General features: G+C 35.3%; 3 protein-coding genes across 3 annotated transcripts; all 3 read left to right on the top strand.

Annotated features, from left to right (window-relative positions):
- The first annotated feature begins 504 nt into the window (after positions 1-504).
- Positions 505-4,697, top strand: LOC143605333 (uncharacterized). The gene is made up of 5 exons (XM_077081489.1): positions 505-600; positions 1,264-1,342; positions 2,300-2,413; positions 4,326-4,427; positions 4,509-4,697. Exons 1-5 carry the CDS (start codon positions 509-511, stop codon positions 4,551-4,553), a joined length of 432 nt encoding a protein of 143 aa, XP_076937604.1. The 5' UTR covers positions 505-508; the 3' UTR covers positions 4,554-4,697.
- Positions 4,698-6,253: 1,556 nt separating this feature from the next.
- Positions 6,254-11,374, top strand: LOC143605332 (cyclic nucleotide-gated ion channel 17-like). The gene is made up of 6 exons (XM_077081488.1): positions 6,254-6,441; positions 6,814-7,363; positions 8,524-8,736; positions 9,379-9,665; positions 10,168-10,279; positions 10,374-11,374. Exons 1-6 carry the CDS (start codon positions 6,413-6,415, stop codon positions 11,328-11,330), a joined length of 2,148 nt encoding a protein of 715 aa, XP_076937603.1. The 5' UTR covers positions 6,254-6,412; the 3' UTR covers positions 11,331-11,374.
- A 1,485-nt stretch (positions 11,375-12,859) lies between these two features.
- Positions 12,860-16,970, top strand: LOC143605331 (preprotein translocase subunit SCY1, chloroplastic-like; the record flags this gene model as incomplete). The annotated part of the gene is made up of 6 exons (XM_077081487.1): positions 12,860-13,026; positions 13,318-13,457; positions 13,928-14,313; positions 15,056-15,355; positions 15,431-15,520; positions 16,828-16,970. Coding segments are annotated over exons 1-6 (1,199 nt in total), but the record flags the coding sequence as incomplete, so codon positions are not given.
- Between the last annotated feature and the right edge of the window lie 1,420 nt (positions 16,971-18,390).

The following is an 18,390-nucleotide window of genomic DNA, read 5'->3' as shown; positions in this document are numbered from 1 at the left end:
GGGCCATGAAGAAAAAAACCAAATTTATATGGTGTAATTCTATATATCCGTCATTTTTCTTGCGTTGAAAATGGTTTTAAAGTGTCTTATAGGATATTTGAAACAAAGGTGATTCGTTATCCGTCTTCTAACCGAATAAATCGAAATCCTAACAAACATACACCGGTTAAAGCTAAATTGAATTATATATTTGGTTTTTGGTCAAAATCAAACTAGGTGTTCGGTTTTAGCTTTCCGAAATCTGATTTCGGTTCAAGGAACATGATTCTCTAACGGCGTAAAAAAGTAATAATAATAAGTGTTCGTAAAGTATGGGGATTAAACAAGGATATTTCCGAAGGGTGCGAACTAAAGTGTAAATATACGCTAGAAACCCACCCCCAATCTCCACGTCTTCTGCTTGTTATCTGGTTCAGGTAATTTGGATGATGAAATTGAAGATAGAAAATTAGCAATCAGCATTCAACTCTTCCTTCTCTCTTAAACAGGCTGATAAATATAATATAATATGATTTGCTGTTCTTCTTCATCACTGCCCACTGCAAATGGCGGTTTCATATCTTTGTCTAGTATTAATCCACACTCTTCAACACCAACCAGGTCAATCCCAACATTTTCAATTTATTACTCTTCAATTTATGTTTTCTATGAAACGAGAAAGCTTGTTTGTTTAGAGAATCAACACCCTGACACATTTGGTTTCTTAGCCGTGGACTTTCTCTGAACAGGGTTCAGCGTGTCATGCATAGTAATTTTCCGAGCCCTACCAAAACTTTGTTTCTAGTATGATTGAGTTTGTTATCCAAAATATGTGTTGGGGTGGTGTTGTTTGCACAATTTGTTATCTGTTTACCTGCCATTTTATTGTATTTCAAATTTGAGTGTTTTTCGATCTCAAAACAAAAAAAAAAAGAATGTTTGGTTGCAAAATATAAAGGAACACTTTAAGGTCTACATGGTCCTAATCAACTTAGCTCCTTCTGTTGGATACGCTACAAATAGATAAGTTTTTCGAACCCTAATTTAAAAACAAAATTGACCACAGAATCCACAAACTAGTTTTTAAGTAGATACAAGATGCCTTAAATACATAAGTATAACTAGTTTTAAGTAGACAACTCTGAGTACAACATTTATGTTATGTTACTTTACTTTACGTCTTTACACATAACCGCCCTTTATATCATAGTTAAAGCAACGGGTGGTCTTTGATGTTTCTGAATGTACATTAAATTAGAAAATTATTTTTTTTATTGTTTTCAGACGCGGTGTGAAAAGAGGGATTGATTACGGATCAGGCATGAATAGAAGCAAGGGCCAAGTAGCTAATGCTAGTGCTAATGTATGCATAACCCAGGCTCCCTAATGTGTATATATATGGTTTGAATATGCTTGTTTAGGTATGTAATTGATGATTGTATATTGCAACAAAAAGGCAAACGATAAGTCGATAACTAAATTCATGTTATATTAGTTTTTTTGCATGACCGAAGAAACATTATTATGTTTCATTTGGTTGTTAGAATATCACCTCTTACGATATAGTCTTGTTTTATTAAAACTTTAGGCCAAACAATCAAACATATTGATTTTCACATGTACTTTTTAGTGGTGTTTGCTCAGTTATGTCCGCTCATCTATGTTCAATTGTGTTTATTCGTTTGGGTTCATTTACGTTCGTGAACGGTCAATCTTTTGTTTATACTATTAGCAAATGAATATAGACGGACATGAACATGAAAACAAACACGCTCATTTTCTTAACGAACGAACACGAACAAGAAAACGCGTTCGTTTATTGTTTGTGTTCGATCGTTTGTTCGGATAAAGTTAAATGAACAAACAAACACAAACATGCCTCATTTGTGTTTGATCGGTTCGCTTACAATCCTAGATAGACGGAGTGAAAAATGTTATGCATATATGAATATTACTTGGTGTCGATAGTGTCAAATATTGAAGATTAATAGGTTGTTTTACTAATTTTGTTGCAGAAATATCATTTTGATTTTTTAAAGTAAAAAAATAATACTGTTTTTCTAAACAGTTATAGATGCTAAAGTTTTTTGTTGAAAAACATGCGAACTAGTGAATTAGTTTGGTATGTAACAAAAGCTACAAACTGGTGAATTGTGGGATCAGTATGAAACCGCAGTTATATTATTTGGAAAGTACTAGATTTGACCAATGAAAATTTGTTAATTGACGCTATATGTGATATCTTGTCTATGATCCAGCCTTCGGTTACATTCTTTTCAAAATAGTTTAACTTATTATAAGACATTTTTTGAATATGTAGGTAACTATAGCAAGTGGAAAGGCAAAAAAAGAGGTAATTATGGTTGACCCGGCTGAAGCAAAGCGTTTAGCTGCTAAACAAATGGAAGATATTAAAAAGAAACAAGCATTTAAAGTAAGTTTTGTGTAATTGTCGTCTAGTAGTTTTTTGAGTGATTGTGAGGTAGAATTAGAGGTGTTGCGGTTCGGTTTTCAGGTCAAACTGTTATTAACGGTTTTTGACCATTCTAAGCCAAAACCAAACCTTTGAAAAACTAAACTGTTACCCGCGATTTGGTTTCGCAGTTTGGGCTTATTGGGCCTTTGTAATAAAAAATGCGTAAACTAGGATCAATGAAAACTATAATGTTCCAACAGTTAAAAGTTAAAAACCACTCCGCGTATAGCATAGTTATCAAATGCGGTAAGCGCTCAAAAGCGTTGAGGCTGGGCCTAGCGCTTAGGCGATAAGCGCAAAAAAAGCGCCCGATTTAAAAAAAAAGCGCACATTAAAAAAACAAAATTTTTAACTAAAATAGAACATCTTAATAAGAAAACATACATTCATTCTTGAAATAGTTCATAGAACAACCAAACACCAAAATCCAAAACATGAAATACCAAGTACATCTTAATAATTAAAAAAACTTAATCATTAATACATCTATCATAATTCCAGTAATTCAACAACTCTATAAGCATTCATTTTAACTGCCAAGAACAATTTGATCCATCCACAATTGAAGCATTAACACATCTATCATAATATCCAGTTTCCAAAAATTAAAAACTAAAACTTAATCACGAATTTTGAACATTGTAATCATTTAGTAAGAAGTCAAATGATATTTAAATGATATTTAATACACATGGGCAGGTTGGGAACAACTTATGGTGCTCTAATAGTGGAGTTTTAAACTTTTAGGTACTCTAGAGAATAGGAACAGGTTGTTTAATTGATATTTAATATGCATGGGAAGGTTGGGAACATATTAATGGGCGCTTTAAATATCTGAGGCATGCAACTCGCAGTTAATGCGCCTAGTGCTTTAAATGCGCTTAAGCGCAAAAGGCGCTCGATTTTAACAACTATGGCGTATAGTATTGTTAAACAAAGCTCAATCATGTACTTAGTTCAACTTCAAATAATTAGATGTCAAGTAAAATATAAAAAGTTACATAGGGACATAGGATCATAGCCCAAAACGTAAACCAAACCGTATTCTATGGTTTGAAAATTCTTAAAACGCCGGACCAAAATCTTTGAAAAAAACCATGAAACCAAACTGATGACTGCTTCAAGCGGTTTCATAGTTTCAATCGGTACCATGAATACCCCTAGGTAGATATAAAGGGGTGTTCGCGGTCCGGTTTTGACAGTTTTTACCTCAAGCCGTTACCAATGGCTTTTGATTACCAAAAACCAAAACCGAACCATTGAACTTTGAAACCAAACCGAACCGTTATTAACGGTTCGGTTGCGGTTTGGTTTCATGGTTTTTGCTTTATTGCGCTCTAATATTATGATAAAAAGAAAATATAAAAATGTGTTAAAACAATTTCACTGTGTCTAGTGCTTCCATTTCAAAAAGACTTGAATAAACACCATAGAAATCAAATTGGGAACGAAGTCTATTAAAGCTTGTTAAACTACTTCACTAAAGATTTTTTCTTTCCTTGTCTGGACTGTTAAAGAACTAACAGAAACAAGTGAAACAGATAATTTAGAAACAAGTTAAACAAAATAATTACAGAGAACAAGTATCTTTAAAATATTAATAAATTACTACCACATCCAAGTTTTATTTTTTACTAAATTAAAATTTAAAAATATAAAATATATCTAATCAAACACCTATAATATATACTATCAAAAAAGATTAAAACGTATTAAAATCTCATGGTCAGGTCCGGTTTTAGACGGTTTAAAAATTTTAAAACCGTAAACCAAACCGATAACCAGTTTGGGCGGTTTCACAGTTTGAAACCGAACCGTGAACACTTAGAATCCATGTCGAGGTCATGTTTATAATAAAATGCTGTTGCAGAGGAGACGTCAAATAGAAGCTATAAACGGAGCATGGGCTATGCTTGGTCTTACAGCTGGCTTAGTCATCGAAGGTCAAACTGGAAACGGTATATTGGCTCAGGTGAGCTCATATCTTGTCTAGCCATTTAGCCATTTGGGTTTTGTAACATGGTTCGATTAACCTCAGTTTTGGTTCCTGCAGTTAGCTGGATACTGGGCAACCGTGGTCAACTTTTTTGTAAGATAACGAGCAAAGGTTAGCCTGTGGGGCTTTATATGAATCATCTTCATATAAATCTTTTACACTTGATTCATACATAATTGTTTATTTTATTAATGATACATGGATGAAACATGAATACATCAAAACACTGTTCTGAAAACAAAAAGTTTTGGGGTAATTCATTGTTTTTGTACTTCGTTTCAAAGGTTGTATTGTATATTGACATGGGTAAGAAACATCCTGGTTTTTTATGTTGACGGCTCGGATTTCTGTTAAGTTTATGTTTAGTTAGTTCTTGTGATTTAGGTGAGCCTTATTGATGTTGTCTTAATGAATGTGAGGACTAATAATAGACTATCGACGCTAGATTCTATTTAGTTTTAGGTGATCTGTCACCTTGAGCCGATTAACAAATAATTGACAATGATAGTTGACTAACAGAGCTAAACTTGTACCATTAGCATTTTCTTCTTTCGGTGAGCTTGGCAAGACAAAGCCGCAGTTTCACCTTCCCTTCCTGTTCCCGAATAGGTGGGGCGTTGTTCACCACAGAGAAAGGTGACATGTCACCTTTCCTTTCCCTTTTTCTAACTCGCACCTTGTACCCTTAGAGAAACAGTTAAACTGCTTGATAAAAAGTATGTTGAAGGCTTGAGGTTCATTTCTTATGAAAGTGAATAAACATGAATAATACACCTTGTCCCTCCAATGCGCAACACATGTATAAGCTAAACATCAATAAATGAATTGGGGTCTGTCTCTGGTGTAGGATCATTGTCCCAAATATTTAAGGTTAAGAATCCAAATTATCCCAAAGAAGCATATAACCTACCCTACCCCTATCTTTTAAAAATATCCACCTTTTCGGATGCAATAAACTGATGTATTTTTTTTAACGGCAAATTTATTTTTTATTTTGTCGTCAATGAGACTTGAACCAAAATCTCTTAAACACTCCTATTTCAATGTGTTTAAAGGTTTTGCTTTTTGCAAATAGACCACCAACTCATTGACATTAAATTAATGCATTATTCTTGATTGAAAAATAGTTTACTAGTTATTATTAGTTTATTACCCTCTTTAGTACCTCATGTAATCTCTAGGAACTCTCGACTTGGCTACCATCATACCTCTTCCTTCTTGGTCTTTCCATCTTCACTATCCTCAATCAACCAATCTCTCTTTCTAAATTCACATAAACTCTAAAATTCACTTCACAAAATTCAACCTTTTTTTACGTGTCATTCATGACAAGAAGTGAATTTCATATCCATATATATTTTCATCAGTTTTAGGCTAAATGATAATATGTGTCATTTATGACATGAAGTAAATTTCATGAAACCCCTATCACATATTTCCATCATTTTTTGTCGCTATGATAATATAAAATAACCAATCTACAGTATTATTAAAATGGTCACACCCTTTTTAAGTAACTTTTTTCCTTTAGATCATGAGTCAACAACTACGACTGGGCCCACCCATCACTCGTGACTATGACACCATTTTCAACATCTTTTTATTTATTCAATCAATTAAATTCCCCTCTCACTTTATCTTCCCCACAAATCACACTATTTTCTTTTTTTCTTTAATTTAATCACATCTGATTATACCTTTTTATCATTCCTAGAATGATCCTTAAACTTATACTTAATAATTAATGTAATAATAATATTCCCTTCATATATACTTCTTACTTTTTTTAACAAACAAAACAACAATCCAAATACAAATACCCAATTATTGCACCCACACCAACAATAATACTACTGTAGTAATACTTAGGGTTTCATTTTCGATCTCAATTCTCTACTGCTAGCTATGTATGCATTCATCATTCATTATTAGGGTTTAATCTTCACCAACTGTGAGCTCTCATGGAGGCTAACAAAGAGAAGCTTGTCAGGTTAGTCTTGATCTGGCTCTTCAATTTCGATCTTTGGGTGTTAAAAAGCTTTAATTGATTTTGTATTTATGGAACTAAAAGGTTGTATATGTTTGGTTTAACATGGTATTAGTTGGTTGCCCACCAACTGTTTGTGTTTATGCCTAGCTACACATAGTTAACCACTTTCAGTAAATTATTCAAGAAAAGTGAAATTGTAGAACAGAATTGTAATTAACTTGATTACCCTTCTTTTGTTTTGTATGAATCAAATCGACCCGTGATTGCCTGCCAAGTGTTTGTGTTTATGCTAAGTGAAATAAAAAAAAACATAAGTTTAATTTAAATTGATTGATTACTCCCAGTTATCGTATTTTCTGATTGCGTTTTCAGGTTCTATGCAAATGGCAAGCAAAAGAGTGATTCCGTGTGGGGAAAAGTTCCAACCGAGCCTTTACACCTTGAAAAGTCAACATCTGGGTACAATTTCGGGTTACCCGTTAAGGGAAAAGTCAACAACCCCCCAAACCCTAAACAAGGAACCAGCAATTTGTTTCCAGAGGATCATGAACCTTGGCGAAAACGGATACTTGACCCGGGTAGTGAAATTGTGTTAAAATGGAACCGTGTGTTCATTGTTTCATGCTTGTTAGCACTATTTATAGACCCGCTGTATTTTTACTTACCTGGTGTAAGAGTGGATGAAGATTCATGGTGTGTGAAAACCGACTTAAATTTAAGGATCACCGTGACCGCTTTCCGCACGATAGCAGACTTGTTCTACATGTTACATGTTGTAATTAAGTTCAGAACCGCTTATGTTGCCCCGAGCTCGCGTGTTTTCGGTCGGGGTGAGCTTGTTATGGACCCGAAGAAGATATCTAGACGATATATTAGAACCGATTTCTTTGTTGATCTTATTGCAACACTTCCGCTTCCTCAGGTACTTTCGGAATTATTTATTTATTTTACTTATGTTATATTAGTTCTTTCATAAATTCTAGGCCTGTAAACTATCTCAACGAGTAGTGAACCCTTCGTGTACCATCTTGGTTTTAAAATGCGCGCATCAGATGCACAATATGCTCATTGTGCTGCGATTCCATGATGTGAGGATGATGCACTTTAAAGTTTAAACTGCATAATGTGCTATGCGGTCTGATGCACACATTTTTAGGTTAAAGTTAAATCTTGCATAGGTTACTTGTAACTTATGCATAGACTACTTGTACACATAGATTTAAAAGAATTATTTTGGTTATACATAAAACTTTATTTTGGTGGTACTATAGCTTTTATTTTAATTGTTTATTCCAATTGCTGATCTTTTTTTTGTTTGTGTTTAAAAGTTAACGAGTTAGAATAGTTTCTATAAATATTTTTATAATAGCAAACACCTCACATACTTGATGCGTTTGGATCACGCATTGCGCGCCAGCTTTTTCGATCAAACGCATCAGAGTACATCGCACATTTTGAAACCAAGTGAACCGTTCGGCGGGAAACTCGTTTATTTAATAAACGAACGAATATGAACCAAAGTTTTGATCATTTAGTTAAGCGAACGAACTTGAACACATGTCTCATTCGTTCATATATGTTCGTGAACGCTCTTAAGTGTTCATTAATTTAAATTCGTGTATGTTCGTTTGTTTATGTCCATTTATGTTTGTTAGTTTACATTTATTTGAGTTCATTTGTTTACGGCTTTACGCTCATTAAGATATTAATAATTAAAATTTTTAGGCTCATTACAATTTAGTCTAGTTTTAATAACCTTTTTAGGCTCAGCACATTGTTCGTTTGCACTTGTTAAAATTTGTAAGTTCACTACAATTTATGTTTCTTCATCTATTTTCAGCAATGTTTGTTGGTTTACATTCGTGGAGCGTTCGTTTATACTGTAATGAATGAACATAAACAAACACAAACTCATTATTTTTCTTAATGAACATGAACAACAAAACCCTGTTTGCTTAGTTGTTCGTGTTCAATCGTTTGTTTGGTTAAACTTGAACGAACACGATCATGCTCCGTTTGTGTTCGTTCGGTATGTTTACAGGCTTTGTATATGGTGTTGATTTTTTGTGGGATTTTGTGCAGATTGTTATATGGTTTGTCATACCTGCAAGTAGGAGCTCACGGGCCAATCACAATAATAATGCACTTGCGTTAATTGTTTTGTTACAATATATTCCAAGATTATATCTTATTTTTCCGTTAAGTTCCGAACTCGTGAAGGCAACGGGAGTTGTGACAAAGACCGCTTGGGCAGGGGCCGCATATAACTTAATGTTGTATATGCTTGCTAGTCATGTACGTGTATCAGAAACCCTAAACGAGCTGGTAACGGGTCAAAATGGGTTTGGACTGAGACTTGTCATTGTTTGGTACATGTTGAACTGGTCGGGTTGGGTTTGTTTGATACTACTTTTGTTGTGGTTACATAAATTATATTATTGCTTTCATTTAAAACAGGTCGTGTTCGTGGGGCCGACCTAAGACAGACCTGAAAATTTAAGCCGAGTGTTTTTATTTTAACAGAAATTAGTACTTTAAAATTACGAAATAAAACTACACATGTATATAAAAGAGTTGCATTTTAATTATAAAGTTTTATGCAAATTTCTCTTTTAAGTCATCAATATTGACATTAAACACATTTAAAAGGATAAAATAAAAAATAAATTGATCAACTGGCAAACCTGAAGGGTTGACACAAACACGGCCGTTTAGCCAAGATGGTTTGCTGGTTCGTCCCGTACCTGTTTATACTAAACCCAAACCCGCGGATTTTGTGTTGTGTCAAACAGTCATGCCCATCTATTAGACCCTTTTTCTTATTTGGCACATTGACCTGTTCCAATTAAACACAACCCAAATCTACCCATTTAACTAAACGGGTCAAAGCTCATTTCTTAATTTTCTGATTTTATACATTCTTTTCTTGGTAATTAGGTATTGGGTGCAGCTTGGTATTTGCTATCAATTGACCGACACATGTCATGCTGGAAATCTATATGCAAAACCGAAAAGTTTTGTAAATCAAGCTTTCTTGATTGCAGCACGGTCAACCATAGTGACCGCCAAAATTGGGCGAACGTGACAACCGCATTCAAGGAATGTACTGCTGATGGTAGCTTCAAGTATGGAATATTTGAAAGTGCGGTCCAGAAGAATGTTATATCTTCGCGTTTCTTGCATAAATACTTTTATTGTCTGTGGTGGGGATTACAACAACTAAGGTGTGCCTTCTATTACAAGTTATTATATTATCACTATAATTAATATGTTGATTGTAGCATGTTACATCATTTAAAAGATGTGATTAGCATCTTTGTTTCTTTGAAATGATATGGATATTTACTTTTTTAGCTTTACCACATGATAAAATAATGTTGTAAATCGCAATCAGTTTGGATCAGATAATGTTTCAACTTAGGTTTTATTTTTATCGAAATTAATTGTTAAACTACATGTTATCATATCTTTTTTAACTAAGATAGAAATTATCAACAATAGTGATGTTGATATGTCAAACTTTTGTTCGTTATTATAAATTGCGATTAGTTTGGATAAAATAAAGTATCTATTTAGAATTCAGATTCTATTTTCATCCAAACTTATTGTCGATTTAAGTGTTACTTCATTTTCTCATCAAGTTAAATATAACATAAGTATCAACAATATATATATATATATATGCCAGTATATTCCAAATTAATTCAACTTTATATTATTTTCCAGTTCATACGGGCAAAACTTGTCAACAACCACGTTTATAGGCGAGACAACATTTGCCATACTTATTGCCATTGTCGGTCTCGTTTTATTTGCTCACTTGATCGGCAACATGCAGGTATTTCGTTATCACTTTAACGAATTAATCAGAACTTCTATTATTATATGTAATTAATTAAATCTTTTATATTATGTTTTAATAATATTTGTAGACGTACCTGCAATCATTAACAATGAGACTCGAAGAATGGCGTCTTAGGAGACGCGACACGGAGGAATGGATGCAACACCGTCAACTCCCAGAAGACTTACGTAAACGTGTTCGCCGTTTCGTTCAATACAAATGGGTCGCGACACGTGGGGTCAACGAAGAAGCCATCCTTCATGGGCTACCCCCGGATCTCCGCCGCGACATCCAACGCCACCTATGCTTAGACCTCGTTAGACGTGTCCCATTCTTCTCGCAAATGGACGACCAACTACTCGACGCGATATGCGAGCGTTTGGTTTCGTCTCTAAGCACGGAAGGCGCATACTTGGTTCGCGAAGGCGACCCGGTAACCGAAATGTTTTTCATAATAAGAGGACGGCTTGAAAGTTCGACTACGAACGGAGGCCGGACGGGGTTTTTTAACTCGATTAGTATGCGGCCCGGTGACTTTTGCGGTGAGGAGCTTTTGGCGTGGGCATTACATCCAAAGTCAACGGTCAACTTACCGTCGTCAACTCGGACCGTTCGATCGTTAACCGAAGTCGAAGCATTTGCTTTACGAGCTGAAGATTTGAAATTTGTTGCAAATCAGTTTAGAAGACTTCATAGTAAGAAATTGCAGCATACTTTTAGGCATTATTCTCACCATTGGAGAACATGGGCTGCTTGTTTTATACAGGCAGCTTGGAGAAGACATAAAAGAACAATGGCAAGAAACCTGTCAACAATGGAGTCTTTTGTCGACCATAATGATGAAGGTCAAGATGAGGAAGATGGTCAAGAACAAGAACAGGGTCAAAGTCAAGATGATGATCCAGCGGCTCAGGTGAAGTCAAATCTTGGTTTGACGATTTTGGCTTCGAGGTTTGCTACGAATACAAGAAGGGGGATTGCTCAGAGGGCTAAGTTGTTGAAGCCTGAAGAGCCTGACTTTTCGGTTGACCCGGATGTGAACTAGTTGACTTTTTTGGGGGGATATATATATGGAATATTCACCATAATGTGGTTGGTTGACTTTTAATTTGCATAGGTTTTGGTTTAGATGTTTGAAGTTGTAGATTTTGGGTTGTGGCTGGTGCAACCTTGGTTGGGTATGATGATGATGTATCTACAAATGTTGGATAACTAGTAGGTTTTATATTTATATCTGTATTTTGAGAGACTCTTTTAACTAAAAGAGTGAGATAGGTAAATCAGTAAACGTAGTTTTGGTCTTATTGCCAACAACAGTAGATGTTATTGGTCTGTTTATGTTCCAAGTTGGTAAACTTTTAGTCATGAACTTTAAATTGATGTTAATATGCTTTACTAGGTCTTTATACCTCTCTATTTTTACTAGAATGATTCTGGCCTTCTTCCATGTCCATCTATCTGAGTATCCGGAAAGGAAAAAACATATTACAACGCAATGTCGCTGGCTAAATTAACCGGATACAAAAAAATAAAAACACAATAGTTTTATCAAGGCAAGATAAGACAACGACCATCGACAGCATAAGAGTTTCATGTAAAAACGACATATGAGCGTTACGTAAACAAAAGATAGTGTTACACAGCACCACTCACGTGATTAACCTTGAGGTATTTACCACTCACGTGATTAATCTCGTGGATCATACATATTCATATTTGTCTGTTGTGTTTAAAGAAATGGGTTTTAGACTAATCTAAACTTTATACATTAAATGGTCAGACACAGAAAAGGTATGGGGAATAAGCGACAAAATTCGCCGGACGTTTACCTTTTGTATCACACACGATGAAAAGGTGATGCATGAAGTTAGTTTCGTCACATACGATTGAAATTTTACATATTTTATTTAGTAAAGTCTAATAGAGTGTTACGCAACATTTGGCTAATGTGATTTATACATGACATGACATAGCTATTTGTATATTATATCTAAAAGAAATACTTGTGGGTCAGTGGTTTCGTCAGTGATCCAAATGATCATTAAAAAATTAAAAGACCATCAAAGTTTGTCTTTTAAAAACTCCGGCCCTAATTATTTTCCAGCCACCACACACCTCCATTTAAGAATAAAGCTCTTTCATTGATCCTAAAATTGAAAATTGACAGGCTATGGGGCAGATTACGGATTTGAATATTTTAAACGTGTAGAATAAAAACTTTCTAAAACCCTAATTTTATCTTTATCAAATGCTATGTCTCCATCTCCGCCTTCACCCTAACGAACAAAAGTGTTTGGTTAAAAAAATGAACGTAATGAACGAACATAAACAAATGTCAACGGATTAAAATAGGAAATATGAAGGAATATTAAACTAAATCAAACTAAAAAAGAAAAACCATAATAAAATAAACTTGCGTGAGGTGAGGTGAGGTGAGGTGAGGTGAGGTGAGGTGATAGACTAGTAGTAGATAAATAAATCTGTTTCCAATAGCAAACCCAACCCCATCCCCAGCTAGTTATCAACCAACCGTATCCGTATGAATGAAAACCAGATAAAATACTCCGGATAATAATAATAATAATAATAATAATAATAATAATGTTGATAACCGGAAGAGATGTTGCATGGTCTCTGCGTTTCAATCTACCGAACCCATCACTTGGTCACTCTTCTAGAAGAACCTGTTGCAGAGCCACACTTTCCGTCCACCCCAAACCCAACACTCTCTTATCATCCAGGTACCTCATTATTATTATTATTATTATTATTATTATTATTATTATTATTATTATTATTATTATTATTATTATTATTCAATTGGGTTTTCTTTCTTTTATTACTCCATAATTCCTTCCTTGGGGAATTGAGTTTAAAATTAGAAGTATTAGTTTACTAAAATATCTATGTCAAACAAAATTGATACAAACATTGAGTATGATACCTAATTTAATAATAATAATAATAATAATAATAATAATAATAATAATCATGGAACTTTACAGGTAATGAATGTATCATTGCATTTGCAGGTGTGAGAGCTCTAACTTTGATCCGCTAGGACTTAACTTGGGTAAATTACCGGGTCTTTATTCCGTTTGGGAAACCTTGTTTGAGAGCACTTCAAGCACTAGAAATGACAAAAATAATCCCTCACCTAAAGGAGTTGCAGGTTTCCATCCTAATCTATCAATTTGTAAACATGTTAAAGAGATTGTTGAAAACTCGGTTCAACGGGTCATAAAAAGGTTAGTGGGTTGACTTGTTTAGCTAAACGGGTTAAACAGGTCAACCCGAACATGACCCATTTTTTTCTTCGTGTAGCAAACACAACACTAACCCAACACTTAAAATCATGTAACCGTAACACGATACGCATAACCTATTTATATTAACGTGTCTAATGGGTTGCGGGTTGACAGGTACGAATCAAGCTGTAAAAACGTTGACAATTCTTGGTTGGTTACAACAAAATAGGTTAGATGGTCATAAAAATGGGTCGACTCATTTAACTAAACAGGTTGATAGGTCGACCTACTTAACCAATAAAGTTATACAGGTCAACTCGAACACTACCTTTTTATTAAGGGCTACATATGCTAACCCAAAACCTGATTATTTCCATGTCGTGTTTTTTAACAGCTTCTATTGAAGACACATCGATTGATTTTGGTGACTTTTTCAAAGGCCCGTTACCGGGAAAGTTTCTCAAACTTTTAGGGTACTTGGCTTTATCTAGACTCGGAATATACATACCGCTCGGTGGGGTGAATAGAGATGCATTTATTGGAAATTTGGATCAAAATAGTATTTTATCTACTTTGGATACATTTTCGGGTGGAGGAATCGGTCGGTTAGGGATATGCTCACTTGGAATAGTCCCCTTTATTAACGCTTCAATCGTGTTTCAACTTCTTACACAAATTTATCCAAAGTTACAAGAACTACAAAAGCGAGAAGGTGAAGCGGGCCGAAAGAAAATTCTTCAATATACTCGATATGCTTCTGTTGGCTTTGCAGTTGTGCAGGTAAAAAAACATTGTATTTTACACTGTTTTGTTACTTTATACAAACTTACGTTACTTAAAAAAAGTGGCCTGATTTAGAAATTTGATGAAAGATGGCCGGGCTTGTAAATGAACCGAACAAGCATGTTCATGTCTGTTCGTTTAACTTTAACAGAGCAAACAATCGAGCATGAACATTTAGAAGAACGGGGTTTTCTTGTGCGTGTTTGTTTATTAAGATAGCGAAGGTGCCCATTTTCGTTCATGATGCTTCGTTAATAGTATAAATGAATGTTCGCGAACGTAAATGAACGAGCATAACTTAGTGTAGATGAACGGACATAAACGAGTGAAAACTAACTAATAGTAAGCGTGAACGCCAGTTTGTTGGGCCTAAAAAGTTAATAAAATCAGACTACACTGTAGTGGCTGATATTTTTAATTTTTGTAATAGACCTAGATATATAAACAAACGCAAACCAACGAACTAAAGCAAACAAACACAAACAAATTTAAAGGAATGAACGAGATATGTGTTTATGTTCGTTCGTTTAACAAAATAAACAAACATTGTTCGTGTTTGTTCATTTATTAAATAAACGAGCATAAACGAACTTCCTGCCGAACACTTCACTGAACGTTCAAGTTCGTTTACAGTATTAAAGTTGGTTACTTTATTACTGAGCAAGTCTTAACAACACAATCTTTTTTACATTACAAATTATTAATCTTTTTTAACATATGTTTTTTAACGTATGAGCAGGCAATTGGCCAAGCACTATTTCTCCGTCCATATGTGGATGATTTCAGCACTCAATGGGTGTTGTCTTCTGTTATTTTATTAACGCTTGGATCTGTTTTCACAACGTTTATTGGGGAAAGAATTACAGATTTAAAACTCGGAAACGGTACCTCGCTTCTTATTTTTACAAGCATTATTTCATATTTGCCTGCGTCTTTTGGTAGAACGGTTGCTGAGGCTTTTCAAGATGGTAACTATTTGGGCTTAGCCGCCATCATATTCTCATTCTTCCTGCTGGTTCTTAGCATTGTGTATGTTCAGGTAAAATTACCTATTTACCCTTTGGTACGTGTTGTAAAATTATCTATTTACCCTTTGTTTAATAAATGTTTACAGGAAGCCGAAAGAAAAATTCCAATTAATTATGCTTCAAGATACAGTAGTCGAACAGGGGGGCTTCAGAAATCTGCTTATTTGCCCTTTAAGGTTTGCATTAACTATTATTATATATTTTCTAGTAGCGCCAGTTTGTGACAACACGGAAATAATTAGGTTCTGGGTTGTCATATCTATTATCTAACTCGTTTAATAAACGGGTCGTGTGCCGGTTGACTTGTTTAACATGTTTAAACAAACAGGTTGACATGTTTAATCCGCTTAATTAAACGGGTCGTGTTAAAGTTGGCTTGGTTAACCAACGAATAATGTTTGGGTTGATTTGTTTAGCTCGTTTACTTAAATGGGCCGTGTTCGGTTGACTTGTTTAACCCGTTTAAATAAATGAGGCATGTTGGTTTGTATAATCTGTTTACCTAAAAGGGTCAGTTGCTGTGTTTAACTCGTTGAATTAAACGGGCCGTGTTCGGGTGGACTTTTTGATTAAATGGGCTATGTTTGGATTGACTTGTCAACCCATTTACTACCCGCTTCACCTATTTATTACAACTCTCCAACCCGTTTTGCACAGTTACAACCATTTGACTCATCTGGAAAAGGTTAAATGGGTTTGCCTTGACTTGTTTAACTTTTTAATTAAATGGGTCGTGTTTGATTGACCTGTTTAACTTGTTTAATTAAACGGGTTGTGTTCAGGTTGACTTGTTTAACTCGTTCAATTAAACAGATAGGCCCCTCATCCCATTTAATAAAGCAGGTTGACACGTCCACCTGCTTATGACCCATTCAACCTATTTGTTACAACCCTCCAACTTTTACAACTAGATTACAACCTGTTTGACTCATCTAGAAAAGGTTAAGTGGGTGGTGATTTCAGGTTAAAAGATTGTAATACCCGACATAACACAAAAAAAATTAGTTTCTGGGTTGTCATTTTTAGCCTGTTTAATGTACCTGCTGTGTTTGGGTTGACCTGTTTAACTCGTTTAATTAAACGGGTCGTGTTTGGGTTGACCTGTCTCACTTGTTTTATTAAACGGGTGGTGCTTAGGTTGATCTATTTAATTAGCACGTTTGATTAAACAGTTCATGTTCGGGTTGACTTGTTTAACCTGTCTATTTAAACAGAGCATCCCATCGACCCATTTAATTAAACAGGTTGGCCCGTCAACCCATTTACGTTACGACTCGCTTAAATTATTTATTACAACTCTCCAACCCGTTTAACATATTTACAACCTGATTACAACTCTTTGACTTGTCTAAGAAAAGGTTAAATGTGTCATGTTCGGGTTAAAATATGATAACTACACAAATAGTTATTTTCTGAAATAACATTAATTTTTTTTGTCTTTCTGACTAATTGTTTACTAATACTTTTAGCACGATTTTGTCAGGTTAACAGCTCGGGAGTGATGCCAATTATATTTTCCACGTCATCATTAGCTCTTCCAGCCACTCTGGCACGGTTTACCGGTTTAAACGTGCTAAAAAACGCTGCGGTTAGCTTGAACCCTGGCGGAAACCCTTCCTCCTCTGGGTATCTCCTAATGGACCAGAGTAGCCCATTCGGAGAAACGCTCCATCACGGAACGGAGCTACGAACTCAGTTGGGTCGTCCCTAGTCTCTTCACCGAAGCGTAACGCCACCCGAATCTGTTCAGAATTGAACTGAACTTGTTGATTGTTCATTGTTGCTCACATGACCGGGGGCTCAACACGACAGTCGTATTCGACCGTCTGCCAGAAGTCTTCGATATTCGGTAGAGATATCGGCAGAGTGTTTGTGATCGCATGAAAAATCCTCGAGCGCAGGAGGAAAGTTATGATCTCGCGGTAATCGTCCACACCGCTCGCCTCCGGGTCAAGTGTAATGTACATATTGTGACCCGGGAAAAATTGTCTCTGATTGTCACCATCATCTCCTCCTGCACCTCCAGCACCAGCTACCGCAGCCATATCTGCAACAAACTAACCAAGTTAGAACGACACAAAGACATAGCACAAGTTCGCTTGTTACCATGAGCGAAGTTGTGATAAACTCTGTATAGGCGAAGTTAAAGTTGAGGCGAAGTTGGGAACAACTTCGCTTCAGCTTTAAGTTCGTCTAATTAACACTAAGTAAAATTGATCTTAGGCGAAGTTAAAGTTAACTTCGCCTCATCACAACATCGCCTCAGGCGAATTTAAGTTACAGGCGAAGTTACGGATAACTTCGCCTCAGTCGAACTTAAGCTTCGGGCGAAGTTACGGATAACTTCGCCTCAGGCGAACTTAAGTTTCAGGCGAAGTTGCTGATAACTTCGCCTAAACCCTAACTTCGCCTGAATCTGAATCGGCGACTGTTCGGAATTATGGAACAACGTGCAGTTGATGATTCGGCTAGTTTAGACGATTAAGAACTCTTAAACACAAGTTTTAAGGACATGTTGACGATCAATATGTTTATTAACACGTTAAAACACAAGTTATGAAACTCGGTTTCAAAACCGATGGTCCGAGGGTTCGAAACCAGTCGAAACAAACATTTAGACGCTTGAATGAACATTGAGTATGTGATATAATGGTATTTCGAACCTTGAATCGGTGTGAAAATCGGGAATAAATAACACGTAATCGGATGAAATAACAAGTTCGCCGGAGAATAGGTAAGTTCAACGGATAAGTTCGCTGGATTTTGAAAAAGTGATGAACAGTTACCTGTTGAACATCCTTATATAGGGTCTGGGTTATACAGGCGAAGTTACGGATAACTTCGCCTAGGCGAAGTTATTCACAACTTCGCCTGTTCAACAACATCGCCTATATATTTACAGAATTAAACCTTATAATTTGAACATTTTTCCAATTAAGTTATAAAACTTTCTTTTAAGAAATAAATGACATGATCAATTCTAAGTAACCAGTTAAAAAATCATAAAACTATCTAAGTACAAAAACTTAAAAAATTTAAAGTATAA

This window comes from Bidens hawaiensis, unplaced genomic scaffold, assembly GCF_021521415.1.
Source record: "Bidens hawaiensis isolate Kalapana, Puna unplaced genomic scaffold, B.hawaiensis_p1.1 tig00069042_1, whole genome shotgun sequence".
Taxonomy (NCBI): domain Eukaryota; kingdom Viridiplantae; phylum Streptophyta; class Magnoliopsida; order Asterales; family Asteraceae; genus Bidens; species Bidens hawaiensis.
The sequence above is the reverse complement of the archived record's forward strand: the minus strand, read 5'-3'. Positions and strand labels throughout refer to the sequence as shown.

Bases quoted from the DNA above. Each gene is read 5' to 3' on its own strand.
- LOC143605333 (XM_077081489.1), top strand. From the start codon at position 509: ATGATTTGCTGTTCTTCTTCATCACTGCCCACTGCAAATGGCGGTTTC. The intron at 601-1,263 runs GTCAATCCCAAC...TATTGTTTTCAG, and splicing joins CACTCTTCAACACCAACCAG to ACGCGGTGTGAAAAGAGGGA. The intron at 2,414-4,325 runs GTAAGTTTTGTG...ATGCTGTTGCAG, and splicing joins AAAAGAAACAAGCATTTAAA to AGGAGACGTCAAATAGAAGC.
- LOC143605332 (XM_077081488.1), top strand. From the start codon at position 6,413: ATGGAGGCTAACAAAGAGAAGCTTGTCAG. The intron at 8,737-9,378 runs GTACGTGTATCA...CTTGGTAATTAG, and splicing joins TGTATATGCTTGCTAGTCAT to GTATTGGGTGCAGCTTGGTA. The intron at 10,280-10,373 runs GTATTTCGTTAT...TAATATTTGTAG, and splicing joins ACTTGATCGGCAACATGCAG to ACGTACCTGCAATCATTAAC.